The 21,567-nt window shown below is 41.6% G+C and overlaps 1 protein-coding gene across 6 annotated transcripts in view; it reads right to left on the bottom strand.

Annotated features, from left to right (window-relative positions):
* Positions 1 to 21,567, bottom strand: part of EXOC4 (exocyst complex component 4) — an 806,015-nt gene that overhangs the window by 771,997 nt on the left and 12,451 nt on the right. For all 6 annotated transcript variants that reach the window (XR_009494158.1, XM_024990789.2, XM_059885681.1 and 3 more), the window contains exon 2: positions 10,673 to 10,862. Coding sequence is in view for 5 of the 6 variants with exons in the window: in XM_024990789.2 (XP_024846557.1) it covers positions 10,673 to 10,862 (190 nt within the window). In the remaining variant the exon portion in view is untranslated. The remainder of the gene's footprint in view (positions 1 to 10,672; positions 10,863 to 21,567) is intronic.

Raw genomic sequence — 21,567 nt, 5'->3', positions numbered from 1 at the left:
CTGAGTAATCTAGAAAAATATTACTCAGGCTACAAAGCACTCTGAAAATAGGATGTTCCACACCTAAATTAGGATGTCTAAAAGGGAGTGACTAATTTGAGAGACCACACTATTAATCCTTCTCCATTCTTTCTGGCATATTTCCTATTCAGCTGATGAGTCACCTGGCTCATCCTTCGAGGTCTAAAACTTCAGCTGAATTTTATAACCAAGGAACTGGACATTCATCTCAACTGACTAAAATGAAAGTAAAGTCAGCTTCCAGGAGAGCAGACATATCCGGAGGCACTCATGAAATAACAGAATTAAAACATGCCAAGAATTTTTTGCCATGTATTCTGATTTTTAGATATTAAATAAGACGGTTGCCAGCATTCTCATAGATCTGCCCAGTTTGGCACCAGCATCGGTAAGCAAAGCTTGATAACGAAGGAGGAGAAGAGGAGCAAGGGGGGTAGACATAGTGTTCAGGATAAGTGTATTTCCACTTCCTACCCTAATTAAAAATTTTTATTTTTATAGCATGATACAGTAAAAATCATGAGCTTTCACAATTTACAGAACTACTTTTATATACTCTTGATATTCTTTTATATGTGTCTTTATTTAAGTTAGAATTTCATATTTGTTTACAGTTTTGGTTTTCTGTTTGAGGTACATGAAGGGATATCACTTGAGTTTTAGCAAATGCATACATATCTGCATAATTCAAACCTTCATTAATGTATAGGACATTCCCATCACTCTAGAAAGTCTACCATGTTTGTAACAATTAAAGTATCTTCTTCTACAATATTTAGTGTCGTGGCACTCAGACTCGCTATTTTTTTGATGAGTATAAAACTAAATTTTAACATCTTTCCAAAAAACATGGAAAATAGGATGAATGAATGCTAAAATGAGAAGGTATCTTGAGACAGTATCTAATCCAATCCTACAACTTAAAGGCAACTTTTATCCTTTTTAAAATCATACTTTTATCAAACTCTCCAATGTAAAAAGAGCCCTAAGTAAGGGCACTCTAATCTCTCCTGATAAGCATAGTAGAATGACTTAGCTTTTGAGGGAGTGATAGACCTCTTTAACAATCTGGCAAAGAAGTTTCTAATGAACCTAATTCTTCCTGCAATCCCAAAGAGATGGCAAATAACTCCTTCTTAGCATAAAATACTAAGACAAGAGAGAACAGAGAGGAGGGAATAGCAAAGATGGCAAGAAATACTTGGAAACTGACAAGAAGATGGACGGCATCAAGTGGGGTTTGTTAAGACTGAAAAGGAAGCACCAAGAATTCAAGGTGGAGGGACTTCCCTCGTGGTTCACTGATTGAGACTCAATGCTCCCAGTGCAGGGATTGTGGGTTTGATCTTTGGTTGGGGAACTAAAAGCCTACATGCCACAAAGTGCGGCCAAAAAACTTAGCCAGCAGACCCATAGGTAGCAATTTATCAAAAAAACAAACAAAAAAAAAAGGTACAGAGCTGAAAGTATTTTGAGTCCTCAAACATCTTCATCAAACCACACAGATGTGTAATTCCCTCCCCTCAACCCTGGCCAAATAGGTTTACAATCTGAAGAAACTGAACTATAAAGAATCTGGACCAGGAAATGTCAGCCAACTGGGAGGAGGGAGGCAGGCACTGAGCAGGAAACAGGAAGATGGGGTCAAACTGGACCCACCAACAAGGAAGGTCCTCAGCCCTCTCTGGACCCTCAACCTCCTTGCTGGGTTGGCTCCAGTAATACTCAGCTTGACTCTGAGCCCCGATACGGGAAACATATGGCTCTCCCCTGGGAAAAACAACCAACTGAAAAGACCTATAAATGGTGACATTTGAAGCTCCAGCAAGGAAACTGTTGGGTCCCTACCCAATCATCACAAGACAAGTCCCAGCACATGCTCTGAGCTGTGCAGTACACCTCCCTCCCCCATGGAGCCAGCCAAGGATCACCATACAGTCAAGGAAAGCCTGTAATATGGAAGACAGGTAAAAGAAAAAGGTGCTGAGTGGAGCAGGGAAACAGAAACTAAGGGAGGAAAAAGAAATTTTTGAAATCTATGATGAGTATCCCTTGGGGGAAAAGATATTACATCAGTGAAACAAGAATAGGATGCTATTTAAAAAAAAAAAACTCAGAGAATGAAAACCAGCTCTTAGAAATTATAAGTATGATAGGAAAAAAAAAATCCAATAAACATTAAAAGAGACTCTTGAAATCTCCAAAGAGTAAGACACAGAAAAACAAAGGAAGGAAAGTAGATGAGAAAAGAAAATTGTGTGATTGCTCCAACAGGTCCAAATAAGAATACCAGGGGAAGAAAAATGAGAGGGGAGAAAAAAAAAAAAAAAAAGATAAAATGTTCCAGAGCAAAAGACACGAATTTTCCAACTGCAAAGGCATGCCAAGTGTTCAAGACAATGGAATGAAAAAAGACCAAAGCCAGGGCACCTTATCCTGACTTGTAAGAACACAAAGATACAGTTCTAAAAGCTTTCAAAGGAAGAAAAAATAAAAAACCCACACAAAGGATTGTAAATCAGAACATATCTCAATAGGAACGTTAAAAGCCACAAGACAAAGGAATAATATTTCTTCAAAATCTTAAGAAGTCTTTCCCAGAAAAACTTTCAATCAAGTGTGAAGAAAAAAATAAAGACACTTTCAGACATGCAAGCTCTCAAAAAGACAGACCTCATTTGTGCTGTATCTCACCAACTACTGAAGGATACACTCCATCAATTAAGAGGAAAACGAGAACATACACAGGATCCAGCAAAGGGGGACACTGATGCAAAACAAACACAAGTGATTCTCCAGTCACTGACTCCAAGGAAAACAACAAAGATATCACACAAACAAAACAGTATGCTGGATGGCTTCAGTGCACACATTCATGTCATTAGAATAAAACAAGCTAAGATCATGGCATCCGGTCCCATCACTTCACGGCAAATAGATGGGGAAACAATGGAAACAGTGTCAGACTTTATTCTGGGGGCTCCAAAATCACTGCAGATGGTGACTGCAGCCATGAAATTAAAAGATACTTACTCCTTGGAAGGAAAGTTATGACCAACCTAGATAGCATATTCAAAAGCAGAGACATTACTTTGCCCACAAAGATCCATCTAGTCAAAGCTATGGTTTTTTTTAGTAGTTATGTATGGATGTGAGAGGTGGACTATAAAGAAAGCTGAGCGCCGAAGAATTGATGCTTTTGAACTGTGGTGTTGGAGAAGACTCTTGAGAGTCCCTTGGACTGCAAGGAGATCCAACCAGTCCATCCTACAGAAGATCAGTCCTGGGTGTTCATTGGAAGGACTGAGGTTGAAGCTGAAACTCCAATACTTTGGCCACCTGATGCAAAGAGCTGACTCATTTGAAAAGACCCTGATGCTAAGAAAGATCGAGGGCAGGAGGAGAAGGGCTGACAGAGGATGAGATGGTTGGATGGCATCATCAACTCAATGGACATGAGTTTGGGTAGACTCCGGGAGTTGGTGATGGACAGGGAGGCCTGGTGTGCTGCAGTTCGTGGGGTCGCAAAGAGTCAGACAGAACTGAGCAACTGAACTGAACTGAATAAAATAAGCACCAGTTATTTAACCAAAAACTAGGATACAACTATACAGAAAGGATGAGGGAAGATGAGGTGAGATGGGTGAACTAAATTGAGGGGGGGAACCATAACTGGAACCTCATATACAATGTCTTAGAGAAAGAAATGGCTACCCGCTCTGCTATTCTTGGCAGAAGAATTCCACGGACAGATGAGGCTGGTGGGCTACAGGCCGTGGGACCCCAAAGAGTTGCACATGACTGAGCAATTAACACATATAATGTCTAAAATAGAAAAATCCAGAAAAGTAGTATAAGCTTACTACTTAGAAATATAGAAATACAAATATCTGGGGGAAAAAATGAAAGAAATTTCATACTGAAGTATGAAATTAGTTTTATGGTAGGATGAGGTAGGGAAAAGCTGGTTTTTAATCAGTATTTGTGATTTTATTTGACTTTTTAGAACACATTTCTCAAGGCCATTCCTAGATCCCTCTAGGAGTTCTTGGTCCCTGGGTTAAGAACTCTAGCTATTAAATCCATTCTATTTTAAATCTTAGTTGAAATCTATCAAAATCTAATTTCCGATATTCTGCCCATATCACCTTGGTTCTATACGTCTCAGCTTTTTCCTCTGTGTGTAATGGTTACTATGGCAACAGTTAAAAATAAATTTTATGTCATACAACACCCAACTAGGCTCTTGATCAAGAGAGTGAGAGATAAACTTACAGTGTTGTCAGTAAAGCTTGGCAAACTCCTTTCTGATTGGAAAAAGACCATTATGGCATTTCATACAGGATATATACAATGTAATCTGCTCACTCCTCATTTTTGCTTACTAAATGGAGGAAAAATAAAAAGGAAGGTAGGATGTGTGGCTGGGTTTGGGGGCAGGAGAGATGGCATCAGGCTGTGTGGAAAATGAACATCACCAAAATGATTCCCTAAGTTGAATTTAGCCAAAGATGCAGACATAAGAAGCTACAAGAACTTTTAAAACTAAATTGCCCTGAGGCTTCAGCTTTTTGATCAGAAAGTCACAGTTAACAAGAAATGTTCTTTTAAAACTTGGGGTGATGGGGGGAATACCAGTCAGCAATAAAAGGGAAGAAACATGAATTTCAACATTAAGGCTGAGCAAAGGAAGCCAGACGCAAGAGTGTATATTCTGACGTTCCAGAAGAAACAAAAATATATGCAAATAGATTTCAAATCAGTATTTGACGCAGGATGAGGTAGGCGGGGGGGGGGGGGGGGGGGGGGTTATTGCCTGTAAAGAAGCAGAAGAGAACTCTCTGAGACAATGGAAATACATTCAAGGATATATACGTTTGGCAAAACTCATTGAACTGTACTCTAAAAATAATGCACTTTACTGTATGCAAACTCTAGCTCAATAGATAAAATTTTTGAAATAGGGAGGGGAGAAACAAGGCTATATCCAGCAGTGAATAATGGCACCTTTTAAATGTAAGAATGGCATCTTTTAAATGTAAGAAAGATACCATATTCCACCTAAGCCTTTATTTCTCAAATGCCTGTTCTTTTAGAAATGTGGTGACAGCATTTTAATTCCATTCTGATTTATCAAGATAGCCAAGATTCAAAAATTCTGTTACTCTGTTTCTTCCTTAAATAAATCCATGAAGAGTCAAGCTTTTGAAATCGTGACATCAAAACCCAAGTAAAGAAACTCTTCCTCAAACACAAGTTTCCTCTGCTTCCTTAGAATTTTAGTAAGGTTATAGTTGCTCCAAATTACCTGCTGAATAGAAATGAATGAATTTCATTAGCAGGAATTTCAGTTTCAATAAATGGTTAAGAACTAAGTTCACTTTAATTAGAGACTACTAGAAAAAGAGAAAATAAAGAACACAGGGCCCAACAGGTCATTGTGAATAGATATGTGAGATACAGAAAGCAGAAAAAAAATATATATATATATGTATCTCAAGATTTTGCAGCCCTGCCTTGGGAAAGATCAAGAGAGGAGGAAACAAACCGGGGCCTCTGAACAACACGGTGGGAGCATCTGACAGAGCAGGATGCTGATGGAGGCATGGGGGAGGTGGGGGGGGGGCCTTAACTTTAAAGTCTTAAAACCAGAAAAGCATTGAACTTGGATTAAGTATAAGATAAGGCGAGGAGGGGAAGGCCTTTGAGTGTACGCATTGCATTATCTGTAATAAAGTCCAACAAATGTGCAAGCACCTCACTGATTCTGTAGACCAGACATACCCTGCAAAATTCCCTATAAACAAGGGAATTCTAGCAATTCCCTTTGCTAGAATTTTTTGCTAGGTAAATGGAAATCTTGCAATCAACACTATTCTTATTTCTAAAAGTATCACATTTTCTCTTTTTTGTAGTAAAAACAAACCTATATACAAGAATTTTTATGGGAATCCTCCTTACTTGTGTCCAACCCACTTCTTCCACAGTCTTATAGATAGTATCTCAAAAGAATGAGTTTCAGAAACACTACTTACTGCTCTGCTTAAAAGCCCTTTGGAACTAAAGATCTTTTTTAAATTACACTCAAACTTACTTTCCATGCTTTTTGCCCTAGTTTTTTCAGCTTCCAATTTAAGGACTTAAGTTCTGAGAGGCTCCACTCAACCCTTTCTAAAGGCAACACCATCCTTCTGAGTTGCTGAGTCTGGATACAGAACACAAATAGAGATACAGTTAAACTTAATGAAAAGGTTCCCTTGTAGTTCCTGTGACCACATTCATGACCCAGACTACTGCCTAGATTTTCAATGATGCTATCTCATTCTTGCCCACATTTCTAGATTTTTTCCCTTTCTCATACGAGCAGCTAGGGTTTTCTATCTTACATCTGGGCTTAAAATAACTTCCTACCAAAATCATCTTATTCTCCTGTGACTTTCTTTTTTATATTAACTAAGGTTATGCTTTGCTCTAATTCCACCATTCAATGTATACTTTCATATAAAAAGTCACAAAATTATTTTATGTAAATGTTAAATAATGAATGTTACATTACTCAGTGATTAAGCCCTAACAACTTCACTTTAATATTCACATATGGTTATTTCCAATTACAGGCAAGAAAAATGATTTAACAGCTTGGTTCAGCACCAACAGAATAGCCAAAATTGGGGCAAAATGTAAAGAGTTTGCGCACACATCACAACAGAGGCAATTTTCTGTGTTTTCCCTTCAGCCTCAGTCAGTTTGTCACTCAGTCATGTCCGACTCTTTGTGACCCCATGGACTGCAGCACGCCAGGCCTCCCTGTCCATCACCAACTCCCAGAGTTTACTCAAACTCATTTCCATTGAGTCGGTGATGCCATCCAACCATATCATCTTGTCGTCCCCTTCTCCTCCCACCTTCAGTCTTTCCCAGCTTCAGCCTACCTGCTTCCATAAGCATTAGATGAGTACTTAGCATCTTTAAAGAAATCTGGTGTCTTCTCATCTACTTAGTACAGGATGGGAGAAACACTCAAATTCAACTACTACCAACAATCCCTACCCACACAGCCCAAGTCCCCAACTCATATCCATTCATATTCATCTATTCTTGGTGTTGCTATAACAGTCATTATAAGAGACACTGATAGATCCGATAGATTCTGAAGCTTTCTAATGTAGTAACATCTCATTTGTACTCAATAATAATATATACAATGGTAAGAAGACAGCCCAACTATTTTACTTATCCACATAATTGATCTGATCATACATGGCATTTCATTTACACATTTAATCCTGAAAAAACTCCAAATGGGCTTGACTGATATAAAGAAGTTTGGGGCATCTGGAAAGAATCAAATCCATCTGTCAACTCATATATCCTCAAGGACAGAGATTCTACCAACACAAATCCATATGTGAAATACCAAGCTGTAAACAGTGTAAACGGTTCCATGTTCTCAAGCTTTAAAAGGTAACAAAGCATGAATGTGGACATCTTCATCTTCCCTGGCCCCCTATAAAATCTATTCTCAGAGCAGCTAGAGTGGCCCTTTTAAAATGTTAGACACAGCTTGCCATTCTTGTGCTTAAAACCTTAAAATGATTTCCCATCACACTCAAGAGTTCATATGCAAACCTTTACAATGATCGAGACCTCACGTGACCTGACCCACTCTGAGACACCCCAACCTTCAGCCGTCTCCTCTCCCTCCCATTCCCCCCGTCTCCTTTCCACTGTGCTCCAGCTCCAATCTTGCTGCTCCCCCAAATTTCAATCATGTTCTTGCTTCAGGATCTTTCTGTACCTGATATCCCCTCTTCCTGGCGATTCTTTTCCGGGCTCTCCCTCACCTTGTTCTGGTGCTGGCTTGAATATAACCTCAGTGAAGCCCTCCCTGACCATTCTATTCAAAAGAGCAATGCCCTGTTCTTTTTCTTTTTAAGCAAAGCACTTCTTTACCATCTGCTATACTTTCTTACTCATTTATAGCCTGCCTTCTTTGACTAGAAGGTAAACTCCACGAGGACAGGAATTTTTGTCTGTTTTACTCACTTATATATCCCAGGACCCACAGCAATGCTCAGCACAAACCAGATACTTAATATACAGAGACTAAATCAATGATGCTAAATAGCATCTGTTTTCCTGTGTCTTCCCACTAGCATGTAAGGTCCATGATTGTACAAAGATTGATATTGTCCATTATATGGAAATCTAAAACAGATTTCAGTATCTAAAACACCACCAGCACATAGCTGGCACTCAACAAATATTTACTAAGTGAATCTTCATCCCATTCTTTTGGCAGAGAACAGAAAGAAAATTTCAACTCATATTCACACGTTCTCAACATGTTGCTTGGCTCTGAAATAATATAATCCAATGAGAACTGAATCATCCCCATTTCTACTTTAGAAATATACATACCTTTATTTTGTACATAATCTAAAGTGCAATTAAAAGCCAAAAATGATGGGCAAAGATTAATGAGGAAACATCAGTGTTTCCTTGGTGATAAGGAATGGACTTTCACAGTACAAAATTGTCCAATTATACAATGAAAACAAATTCCCTATCATTTTTTCCCAAAATCTTTCTTCTCCCATGTATCACTAAAGGCTTTCTTAGATAGAGATTTTAGTCCTTTCTTTCTCTTCCCCACATTGAAGCTAACTCATAACACAGAGTTATGTGACATTTACTTGACAACTATCTAATACAATAAACACAAAAATTTTTGTTGTGGTTTCCTTTTGCTCTAAACTCCAGCCTACTTAAAAATGAGGATGGTAAAAAAAAGACTGTGGCTACTAAAACAAGTGTGAAATCATCAAACTGAGCCTCTCTTTCTCAGTATCAGCAAACACTCTTTGGGCAGAGATGCTATCAACTCAGAAAGATAGAAGTCAAGCCAGAAGCCACTGCAGTGCCTCACTGATGACCAGGACAAAGTCCCTCCAGTCAAGCAGACTAATCGTAAAACACAAATACCAAGAGGTCCTTCACCCTTACTGTGATTACCAGAGGCAAAGCCGGCAGGCCGGCAGCTCTATACATTCACTCTCTGACCCCGCTTGAGTTCAGTATACTGGGTCAAAATAGACTACAGTTCGCTTTAAATCTAGGGCGACTGATCTATTGCTTTACCTAGTTGCACAGATAAATCCATGGGATGAACTCGCCACTTGTCAAAGCTAAGAATTACAGTATTCCTCTTGAAAATGCCCAGTTAATTTTAAAATGTAGAGAGGTCAGCATATTGCTTCAAAAAATGTTAAGAGCCTACTGATTGTGGAACTGGACTCAAGGCTGAAACTCATATATAACAGCATTCTGAGAAGAATCATTTCGATACCTGCTTACACATCATAATATAAGGTCTAGAAGGCAGGAAAGAAAACATGTGAGAAGATCGGAAGCACAGCCATCCTGGGCAGGTACATCCAGAGAATTCTCGAACCAATAAAATTGCACAGGGCAGTGCTAATCTTCACACGGTTCACGCAGCCCTCTGGCCACAGAGCTGCTTGGGAGTCAGCAGCTGAGTGCTAAGGATGGGACCCAGCATCAGGCTCCGCGTCTCTCACCCCAGTACCAAACAAGAGGCGACTGGGATGCTGAGATTCTGCAAAATCTCATTTGCGAAGAACTGGGGGAGTGGGGGGAGCAGGGAAGGGTACTGCTTAAAAGATGTCTGAAAACCAGAATTCAAGGACCTCAGAGCAAGAAGACCAGAGTGCAGACCCTAAATCTGAGGACTGAGGAACAGACATAATTCTGCCAGGCAAAGAATCAGTGCTCAGTAAGTGGTAGCAATTGTTATTTATCAGAGAGCTGTCATACAAGGTATTAAAGAAGTAACCTTTGAAATACATAGCCAAGAACCATGTAACTATGATGTAACAGTACACAACCTTTATTTGATCAATTCATCCTTTGGCCAAATATAAAAACACTCCTTATGAACCCACTTTATTCTTTAGGAAGCAAAGATGTGGTACATGGGAACCAAAAGATTTTCAAAGACCAATCACAGAAGAGAAGGGGGGCGGGATGGGGAGGAGGGAAGGGTGGAGAGAGTAAAGGAGGAAGGAGAGGAAGAGAGAAGTGAGAAAGAAAAAGCGAAAGAAGAACAGCTCCAAAATACGGAAGACAACTACAAAATGAAAAGACATGCTTGTCACTACTGAAAAATATTCAAGAATTTCAGTATTCATAAATACTTTATTATATATTTAAATAATTTGTGAGTTAGATTTTCTCAAAAACTACCAACAAGGTACAATGACTGTGGAGAAAATCACAACCGACTTCAAATGGGGCAACACACTCAAAACCAAATGTTTTTTACATTTTCGACTGCTACAGCAATACACACAATGTGTGACTACATCTGATGCATTAAAACGAGAGCCTCCAACAGTAAAAGGCCCTAGTGTCTTAGAACAGCTCCCTTTTCAGGCTTTCTCAAAAATCCTGGCAGAAGCCAAGGGTCAGATTTAGGGGAGAAAAGAAGCAAGGCCAGCTGCCCTCTGTGATCCTCTGCAGCGTGGGCTAAAAAAAACCTGAATCACTTGTTAAGGTCATTAACCCCACTGCAACACCTGGACCAATGGAAGATGCACTAGTCGTGGCCATCAGAGGGATGGAGCCGTACCTGCTTTATTTTGTTTCGGGAGTTGGTGATGCGCTCTGTGATGCTCTGGTACGTGCGGATGGCCGTCGTCAGTTCTGTGTAGTGCTGTACAATGAGTTCATCCAGGTCACGGTCACACCTCTCATAGGCTTCTTCGAGGCGCCCCTTCTCGTTTTCTCTGTCTTCAACGTCATCACTGGTAGACAGGGTCCTGTTCAAGACAGAATGTATCAGGCTGAGTCAAACTTAAAAGCTGAAAGTAGAAACAAGTAGAGTTAAGTCAGTGAGAGCACATGCACCTAGGAAATGAAACAAGTTACTAAGGGAAAACATCAAACATTTGCATGGTAAATTCCAGTAGCCTAGTAAGTGGATTTATATGTTTTCTAGATAAGGAATCTTCCCCGTCACTTTTCCCCCGGGCATTATCAGGAAACAGGCAGCGTGAACTCTGTAAGAGCCGGGGCACGTCTCGATTTGTTTGAATGAACCCTAGTACGTGCATGTTCCTTACCAGTGACAAGTCTGACCAATGAGACCTAAGGACTTCGAGGAGTAGTTTCCTTCCAAGCAGATTAACAGGAAGCAGGTTCCTCTTCCCAACACTGGGTATCGTTATACAAAGCCCAGATATTCAGACATTAGCCATGTGATAATCCTGGGAGGAAAAGCCAAGAGGAACACCATGCTACTGCCATCACATCATCGGGCCACTGAAGCGGCCAACCCACAGCAGCCTCGCCCCAGAACTCCTTGATGTCACCTTCACTTGGTCTTTTATAACAGAGCCAAAAGCATACTTACTGTAAAACTGCTTCTACACTGAGGAACTGCCTTCCAAACAGTTCATTCAAATGGCCTGAATTTGGTACAGAGCCCCCAGCGACCCAGAAATAAGGTCATGGTAATTCTAAAAATCCATTACAACAGCAATAGTATCAGCTATACTACCAGACCATCCCTGCATTTACTATTCTTCCAACAGCACTAACAAGACTGATATGAATCAACAATAAGCAGTGAATGAGATAGATACACTTATTAAAAATCTTTCAATAACTTAGTTTGATACATGGGCCACAGAGCTTTGTTTCCTCTATTATCCTTCTTGAGTAATTTTTTTTTAATTTAGTATTATAATCAGTAACAAAGAAATCTTTTTCTCTTATCTGTTGGCTGCCGTAATTTCGCTCCATTAAATTCCCTCAGATTTGTCAGCTTATACATTCAGCATACTTTATTTCATTTATCTTTTTTAATTTAGGGAGGGGGTAGTTTAGGCTCTCTGTGATGGATGCAATCAATTATAAAGTCCATCATTAGAACTGCTTTCGGAGATGGTCTGTCAGCAAATCAATCACATATTCCCTTCCAGATTTGTGTAAGCAAACTACTGTAAAACGGTCTTTTCCAAACTGTCATTTAGAGCAAAAGATCTTAATTCATGAGTCACACAATATATAAAACGTTATCTTCCAACTTAGAGGGAGATTCAGCAGGCCAGTCTGATACTAATCTAACCTCTAAAAAGAATTTTGTAAATGTGTTAAGGGATGTCAAGAGATGATGTCCAGCATGAAAGGGGGGACAGGAGGGACAGAAATGGAATGAAGGGAAAGGCGACGCTTGGATGGGGAGCGGTACAGGATATACCCAAGGCAACACATTGGGAGCCCAAGACGTGCAGGCAGGCCGTTACCAAGCCAGGTCCTGTGTCCTCCTCTGTCAACTGGTAAGCCTACACCAGACTATCTCGAAGCCTACTTCCAGGAAGAAAACAGCACAGAAGCATTTAGCTAATTAAGTACATCAGAGTAGAGACCTTGGGGTTGGGGGTGGGGGGGTGGGGGTTGGTTTTAAAGCTAGAGCAACCAACACTACTTGCAATATTTGGGTACAGGGTGGCTGAGCATGTCATCATGTTGTTTGTATGATACATAACTTTGCTCTTTAAATCTGAAACCTTCCAGGCTGTTAATCTAGAGTAAAGCACAATCAGAAAATGCCTTCAATTTATCAACTGTCCCAAAGGGAAGAGTTCCTAGATATTTAACTATTAGTTCCCCCTTTTCACAGCAAACGGCCATAGACTTTTTTCAAAACTACAGTCTGCCATCTTTATAAGGCTTTGCAGGATTTCCTCCCCACCATCTGCAGAAGGAAACATGCCAAGCATTTGACATTATTCACATTTACTAGTACAACTACCACCAAGGAAATGTCGGGGCTGAGCATCAGCTATCTTGGGCATCAGCTATCACTGTAACACATCACCACACATCAGGAACGATTCAGAAAACCGAAAGGGTTACTGAAATGAAGAGGAGAGCAAACTGGGTCTCTAAGCGGGTTTCGGTTCCAATGTTCATTTTCAGAGAAAATATCTGTATAAGGAAATAGCCTGTGCCATGTTTTGCCCCCACATCTGAAATTCATCCTCTAGATGTAAACTGGGCTGAATGGCATTCACCTTTAGTCAAAAATTTCTTGCATAAGAGCATTCTGAGAGGACAAAACCATTCAAGTTTTGTTTGTGCTTTGGGGTTTCTTTATGTGCACCATTTTTAAAGTCTTTATTGATTGTTACAATACTGCTTCTGTTTTATGTTTTTTGATCTTGAAGCATGTGGAATCTTACTTCCCCAACCAGGCATTGAACCCACATCGCCTGGATTGGACGTGCAGAGTCCTAACCACTGGATGGCCACAGAACTCCTTAAAGTGCTTTGTTTTTTAATTAGAGAAAAGGAAAGCAGCAATAATAATAGCCACTAATATCTAGAAGGATGCACATTTTATAGAAAGTATGCTCAATCCACAGGACTGGGTCCTGTTAACATGCTTCCTCTCCCTTTTCACAGATGCCATAGCTGAGATTTAAAACGGTAAATTTGCCCCATCTCACACAGTGAGGGTAAGGGCTAGGGTGTGCGTGTATGCTCACTGGCTCACTCGTGTCTGACTCTTTGCAACCCCATGGACTGTAGCCCATGGAATTTCAGACTCCTCTCTCCATGGAATTTCCCAGGTAAGAATACAGGAGTGGGTTGCATCTTGTACTCCAAAGCATCTTCCTGACCCAGGGATCACACCCGAGCCTCTTGCCTCTCCTGCAATGGCAAGTGGATTCTTCACCACTGCGCCACCTAGGAAGCCTAAGGGGTAGTACAGGAATTCAAAACCCACATCAGTCTGTTTCCAGATTACGCTCCTATCTCTTACAGATTTGTGGGCTACTCTGGAATCAAGCTGCTTGAGTTGGAATCCACCGCTGCTTCCCACATGACCTCGGTCACAGTATCTCCTTTTGCCCACCTATAAAATGGAGATAGTAAGTATACCTTCCTTATAGGGTTGCAGGTGAGAATTGGATGAAATTAAACAAGGCCTGGCATATCACTGCTGCTGCTGCTAAGTCACTTCAGTCGTGTCCGACTCTGTGCGACCCCATAGACGGCAGCCCACCAGGCTCCCCCGTCCCTGGGATTCTCCAGGCAAGAACACTGGAGTGGGTTGCCATTTCCTTCTCCAGTGCATGAAAGTGAAAAGTGAAAGTGAAGTCGCTCAGTCATGTCCGACCCTCAGCGACCCCATGGACTGCAGCCTACCAGGCTCCTACGTCCATGGGATTTTCCAGGCAAGAGTACTGGAGTGGGGTGCCATTGCCTTCTCTGTGGCATATCACTAGCACTCCATAAAAAAGGTTGGTGGCTGCCATTGTTGTAATAGTAGTAACGGCAGTAAAGGCAATGGCAGTTTTCCACAATGTCATAGAAAGGGCATCCTTTAGAGACAAAGGTTCAAATTTCCTCACCCCCAAATACTGGATCATTAGGCTCTGGGAATGAGGTCTGACCTCCCTTTCACTTTACTCCTCCTCAACGTCAAAAACTGTGAAGAGTCTGAGATTTCATTAGTCATAGCACAGCAAGTAGCAAGAGCATCAGCATGTTTGTAGCAGATCCCTTGCCCCGGAGTCCCATGGGCAGTGGGAAGATGGGCCCAAATGGATGCCTGCTGAGTCGCTGAAGAGAATTCTGAATTTTTCACACTAGACAGTAAATGTGCCTGCCATTTGCTCTGGAGGGAAAGATTATCTCTACCTTCTAAACAAGTCAAACAAACATCCTTGAGAGTCTAAAACAAAGGGCACCCATACTTTGCTCACAAGAATCTCAGAAACATAACCTTCCCAAGCAGAACTATCCCTCAACAAAAATGAAACTTAATTGATTGGGTTCCTCCAGGGACTGCATGGTGTCGAGCAATAGTTGACCATCAACAAAGATTCATTTCCAACCTGTTTTCAACAAAATGAGGCCAGAAATACAACACCTCACACAATAAATATCTGTAAAATGAATGAATGATAGACCATAAGAGCAAACTAATTCTAGGGAGAGAGTCCCCACACATGCTACTGAAACCCAGCGAATTTCAGTGTGGGATTATCCTACCGAAGTGGGTCACTTGACCTGAACTGAGAGCAGGATGGAAGAGAAGGCTTGTGATTGAGCTCACCCTGCCAGCCAGGTCAGGAACCTCTCCTTGGCCTGATAAGCCTCTGGGTGAAGAAAAAATCACTCGCTCACAAACCCACTCCCCGCGATTCTGAACTGCTCTACTTCTTACAAGGTCTTTCATTAAAATAAAATCCTCCCCTTTGTAATTTCTACCCCTTGATGCTGGGGGAGAAAAAAGTCAAAGTGTTATTTGTGCAGTTGCGTTGGACTCTGCAACCCCATGGACTGTAGCCCGCCAGGCTCCTCTGTCCATGGGATTCTCCAGGAAAAAATACTAGAATGGGTTGCCATTTCCTTCTTCAGGGGACCTTTCCAACTCAGGGATAGACGCCAGGTCTCCTGCATTGCAGGCAGATTCTTTACCCACTGATCCTAGTGATTCTTCCTTTTTCAGTAACAGAAGTCTATTCCCTCTTTCATGAAGTCTCTCCTTAAACAGTAAAGGACTCTTTAATACTTTCTCACGTTCAACAGCTCCAGTTTCTTAATCCATTTCTTCCACAACATGGAAGCCCACCAGCCTTCTTACTTTCTTCTGAGGTCCCCTCGAAAACGAGCGGCACTCACACACAGGACTTGCTGCATTACTCTCTGTGGTTTATGTTCACTAACTTATTCCAGACAACCACCTGCGAAGTAGGTCCCACTGTTCTCTTTTTACATATGAGGAGTCAGAGCTGTGCGTTTGAGGCACAGAACTTTTAAGTTGCAGAGCCAGGCCTCAAACCTGGATAGTCTGGTCCTTAGAAGGTTCCCTACCCTGCCTCTCAAGACATGGTACTCACAACTGCCACAACACACTCCTAGCGTGACCGTCCAAACAGAAAGGGGTTTTATACCCCATAAACTAGAGCACTCTATTTCTAACACTGTAACCTAAAACTACATAGCATTTTTGTAAATAGAGTCCAAAAATGATCCAAGATCCCTTTGACAGTAACTGCTGACAATCCAGCTTTCACTCTTCCTCTGCTTGGGAGATATGAAAACTAAAAGCACAAATTTACATGACTTCCTGGGTCCCCCCATTTTGGGTAAAGAAGATCAAGGTGAGGCACAGAATATAAATCACTGGTTATCGATTATACAAACAATGAAGTGGTTATTTTATACACACAGTTTAAGGTAACACTCAAAGTGGTCCTACGAGACAGTATCACCACCTTTTTACAGATCAGGAATCAAAGGAACAGAGAGGTAAAGTAACTTGCACAGATGTACACAGCTAACATCAGAAATGAAAGCAAAGTGTAACGTCAAAATCCATGGCCTTCCCACTATACATGTTATGAAACCTACCCTTTCCTGGCTTCAGCCACTGGCTGCAGGACTGCACCCTAATCGAGCTACAGTCCACATGTGGAGAGAGGGGTGGACAGCCAAGAGATGTCAGGAGGGCATCCGGCAGCTTTTTTAGTATTAACAGTAACAGTCTTGAATCTGGACAGGTTTAAAAAGCATGACCTAAAAGAAGACATGGAACAGAGGAGAAACTACTTGAAGCTGCCATCCCAAGATGCTTTCAAGATACGGAATCATTCTTCAGAACTTTTCCATTTCTCTCTCAAAGTCATTATGCTTTACAAACTATTGCTAAGTTCATGAAAGTCGCTCAGTCATGTCCAACTCTTTGTGACCCCATGGGCTATCCAGTCCATGGAGAAGCATAAAAGCACAGATTTCAGTTAAGCTGGACACACGCATTTCTGGATCACTAAGAATTTTTCACTAAGACAGCTCTGGTATTTGCATGATGAATTACATCACTGGCCGTGACTAGTTAATCCCAGGAAGGAATTTATTAATTAATCCCAGGAAGGAATTTATTTCCCCAGTGGACCTCAAGGACCATGGTACCTACACTAAGCTACAAGGAACATGTACATTAAATGATTCTAGTGAATTCACAGCCATCAGCTCCAAGCAAGCCCTATAAACAAGCAGAAAAACCCAGGGTAAATAACTGGAGATCTAAAACCAAGTTTGCCAGCTTCCTTTTTGATACCAGCTTCTGTATCTCAGGGTAGCTAAGTCAAGTGTTTTGAAAGGAAAATAACTAGTCACCATAACTGGCTCCTTCTATGCAGCAATTTTGCTTTCACTTTGGACTTGATAGAGTAATGGTGTCCAGACAAGAGAAGTACACAAAAGTCAATATTACTCTTAAAAAAAAAAAAAAAAAGAAAGATCAAACAAAAGAAAAAGCCTGTCTATGAAAATAGGGTTAGTCACCCAAAGGTAACCCATCACTCAAGAGAAACAATAACTTCCTGTCAAAGACAGAATGCTGCTGCTGCTGCTGCTAAGTCGCTTCAGTCGTGTCAGACTCTGTGCGACCCCATAGACGGCAACCCACCAGGCTCTGCCGTCCCTGGGATTCTCCAGGCAAGAACACTGGAGTGGGCTGCCATTTCCTTCTCCAATGCATAAAGTGAAAAGTGAAAGTGAAGTCGCTCAGCCGTGTCCGACTCTTAGCCACCTCATGGACTGCAGCCTGCCAGGCTCCTCCATCCATGGGATTTTCCAGGCAAGAGTACTGGAGTGGGGTGCCATTGCCTAAAGACAGAATAAGAGGGTGCAAAAAAAATCTAGAATTCTACCATCAGGAACATAGCAGAAGTGTCTTACTACACTGACCAAATGTCAAACATGAGGCATCTTGTGAAACTTTGAAGCTCTTTGACCTTGGGCAAGTCACTTAACATGTCTGGGTCTGTTTCTTTCCTTGTCAGACAGACAGGATCATAAGAGAACCTGCCCCACCACGTTATCATGAGGATTGAAGAAGCGTGTGAATGCACTTTGTAAAATATAAAGTGCCCTCAATGCGTGGGTGGAAACATTATTAACAATGAAATAAATCATTTGTGAATCACAACACTGTTAGCCCCAACCCCCTAAAGCTTCCCCTGCTGGAAAATGCCTGAGGATATTTATGAACTGAGATCAGACCTTTTCTCTGTATTCTTACGGTGCCTGGCACATTAAGTGCTTAGGCAAAGCTAAATAATGAGTAGCAGCAAAATGCAGGATCTGAATGGGTCATGGAGGGTCGTTTCCTGCCTTAAGAAACAACTGAAGCTAGATTATCTCACACAAAGAAATGCCTGTTCAGAAATCTGGAGGAAAGGGCCAAAAAGAGTTACCTTGACCCTGTTTAGTCCATTCAGTCAACTGAACAAACAGCTCTGACACACCCACAACTTAGCAGGCAAGGCTGTTGAGCAGCTTAAGATAGAGCTGTGAATATAACCAGCCCCTCCCTCATGAAGCGCACAGTCTGGTCTAGTGGGGGAAAGCAGGCAGCCCACGGAGGCCGGGAGAGCACGGGAGCAGCTACGGAAAAGGGAAGCCAGGGCATAGAGGAGACTCTGACACAAGGAGGCCGGAATGGGCTCTCAGATCAAGAGGGCGTTTGAGGGGCTTCCCGGGTAGCTCAGTGGTGAGGAATCCACCTGCTAATGCAGATGACGCAGGTTTGATCCCTGGTCTGGAAAGATGCCACAGAGCAGCTAAGCCTGTGCACCACAACGACTGAGCCTGTGCTCTAGAGCCCGGCAGCCCCAACTACCAAAGCCTTGGCACCCCAGAGTCCATGCTCAGCAGCAAGAGACGCCACCGCAACGAGAAGCCTGAACACAGCAACTAGAGAGTAGTCCCAGCTTCACAACTAGAGGAAAGCCCACAAAGCAATGAAGACCTGGAAGACGACAAAAACATTTTTTAATTAGGAAAAAAAAATAACAGACTCGACAGTGCGGGAAGGAGAGGGTGGGACAAGTTGACAGTAGCATGGAAACATGTATCACCAGATGTAAAACAGACAGCCAGCAGGAACGTGCTGTATGATGCAGGGAGCCCAAAGCTGGTGCTCCTCGACAACCTCGAGGGGTGCAGTGGGAGGTGGGAGGGAGGGGACACATGTATACCTGTGGCTGATTCATGTTGATGTTTAGCAGAAATGAACATAATATTGTAAAGCAATTATCCTTCAATTAATTTTTTTTTTAATTTTAATCAAAAAATAAAAAGATGGCATTTGAACAGACCTTTCTAGAAAACTGTGGGGGGGGTGGCAGCGGGAGGAGGCGGCAGTGAGCAGACGTTAACTACCTGGGAACACTGATTCCAGAGACCACAGTAGATGCACAGATCCTGAAGTAGGACATGGTTGGCCTGTTAAAGGAATGAGGAATGGCCAAGAAGTCAATGTAGCTTCAGAGAAGCGAGGAAGTGATATGAGACAAGGTCAGGGAGGAGGCTGGGAGCCAGATCAGGACAGCTTTTCAGGCTCTTACGCCAAAGTGTTCTCTCAAGTCACCTGGGAGTTAGCACCAAGGCAACTTTCAAACAACAGCTAATGGTAAATAATCAGTAACAATAATCACTTTCAAGTTTCATGTCAATTCTATTCCACTTCTTTCCAAAAAAGATCTGAGATGGTTACTACAAGAATCTGGACAATAGAAACGAGAAAGGGGAACTAGTTAAAGACATGTAGAACAACGTCATATAAATGTAAAACAGTTATGCAGGTCATATGGACAAATGTAGTGTGTATGAAATGGAGCCACCAATTCAACTTTGAGGTTCCTAGTAGCAGATGCAAAAAGGGAAACCTAGCCAGTAATTCTCATTCTTAAAAAGCCAGATTCCAGTTCCTCCAAGGAAGCAAACTTTAATAGTAAACTCTTCAAAAAAATTCATTTAAAACAAGGATGTTGGTGGGAAAGCAAACTAGTACAGCCACTATGGAGAACAGTGTGGAGATTCCTTAAAAAACTGGAAATAGAACTGCCTTATGATCCAGCAATCCCACTGCTGGGCATACACACTGAGGAAACCAGAAGGGAAAGAGACACGTGTACCCCAATGTTCATCACAGCACTGTTTATAATAGCCAGGACATGGAAGCAACCTAGATGCCCATCAGCAGATGAATGGATAAGAAAGCTATGGTACATATATATGATGGAGTATTACTCAGCCATTAAAAAGAATACATTTGAATCAGTTCTAATGAGGTGGATGAAACTGGAGCCTATTATACAGAGTGAAGTAAGCCAGAAGGAAAAACACCAATACAGTATACTAACACATATATATGGAATTTAGAAAGATGCTAACAATAACCCTGTGTATGAGACAGCAAAAGAGACACTGATGTATAGAACAGTCTTATGGACTCTATGGGAGAGGGAGAGGGTGGGAAGATTTGGGAGAATGGCATTGAAACATGTAAAATATCATGTATGAAACGAGATGCCAGTCCAGGTTCGATGCACGACACTGGATGCTTGGGGCTAGTGCACTGGGACGACCCAGAGGGATGATATGGGGAGGGAGGAGGGAGGAGGGTTCAGGATGGGGAACACAGGTATACCTGTGGTGGATTCATTTTGATATTTGGCAAAACTAATACAATTATGTAAAGTTTAAAAATAAAAAATTAAATTAAAAAAAAAAAAAAACAAGGAGACATTATACAATACAGTGAACAATGTCAACAACCTTCTAGAAACAGTAACAAATCTTACATGGCCATTTCTTACACATTCCTCCAAAAACGTAACATTAAAACACAACTAAGACCTAACAGATTTTTCAAAGACCCTGACTATAGACCAGAGTATAAACTTTCCAACGATTTTCATCTAAGAAGAGAATTTAGGGAATTTAAAGGACTAAGTGAATCAAATTATGTTTCATTAATTTCCGCCTTTCAGCAAGCCTTTTGATAGTTCAAGTTAACCAGACAGTAATTCTCTGAAGAGAGTCCACAGTACGAGTATTTGGTATTACAGGGCTAATAGGGGACTATTAAACATTGTAAGACAGAAAAGCAGGTAGTAAGGTTGAAAACCAACTGTAAAAAATTAGCCTGACCAGGGCTCTTGCCTGCTTCTCAAGATTGCCAGATTGTCACTCTGAAAGCATTTTAGGATATTTTAACAACTAAGAGTGCACAGAGTCCCACATACTATGGACTGAATTCTGACACTGACACATACATACACACACACACACCACCAAATTCATTATGCTGAAGCCCTAACATAATTGCATTTGGAGGCAGGGCCTAGAAGGCAGGTCATAAAGATTACATCAGGTCATACGAGCAGGGTCTTAATGGGATGGAACTGGTGTCCTTATAAAGAGAGGAAGAGACACCAAAGAGCCCTCTCCCTCTCCACGCACTCACAGAGGAAGGGCCATCTGAGGACCCAAGGAGAAGGTGACCATCTCCCAGCCAAGAGGAGGCCTCAACAGTCACCCAGCCCTGACTGTACCATCATCTTAGACTTCTAGTCGCCTAGAAGAGAGACTAGGAGATTCTAGTCTCCCAAGTTACCCAGTCTGTGGTATTTTGTTACAGCTGCCTGAGCAGAGAAG

The sequence above is a fragment of the Bos taurus genome, chromosome 4 (assembly GCF_002263795.3).
Source record: "Bos taurus isolate L1 Dominette 01449 registration number 42190680 breed Hereford chromosome 4, ARS-UCD2.0, whole genome shotgun sequence".
NCBI classification, from domain to species: Eukaryota; Metazoa; Chordata; class Mammalia; order Artiodactyla; family Bovidae; genus Bos; species Bos taurus.
This window is presented reverse-complemented; position numbering and strand designations above follow the sequence as displayed.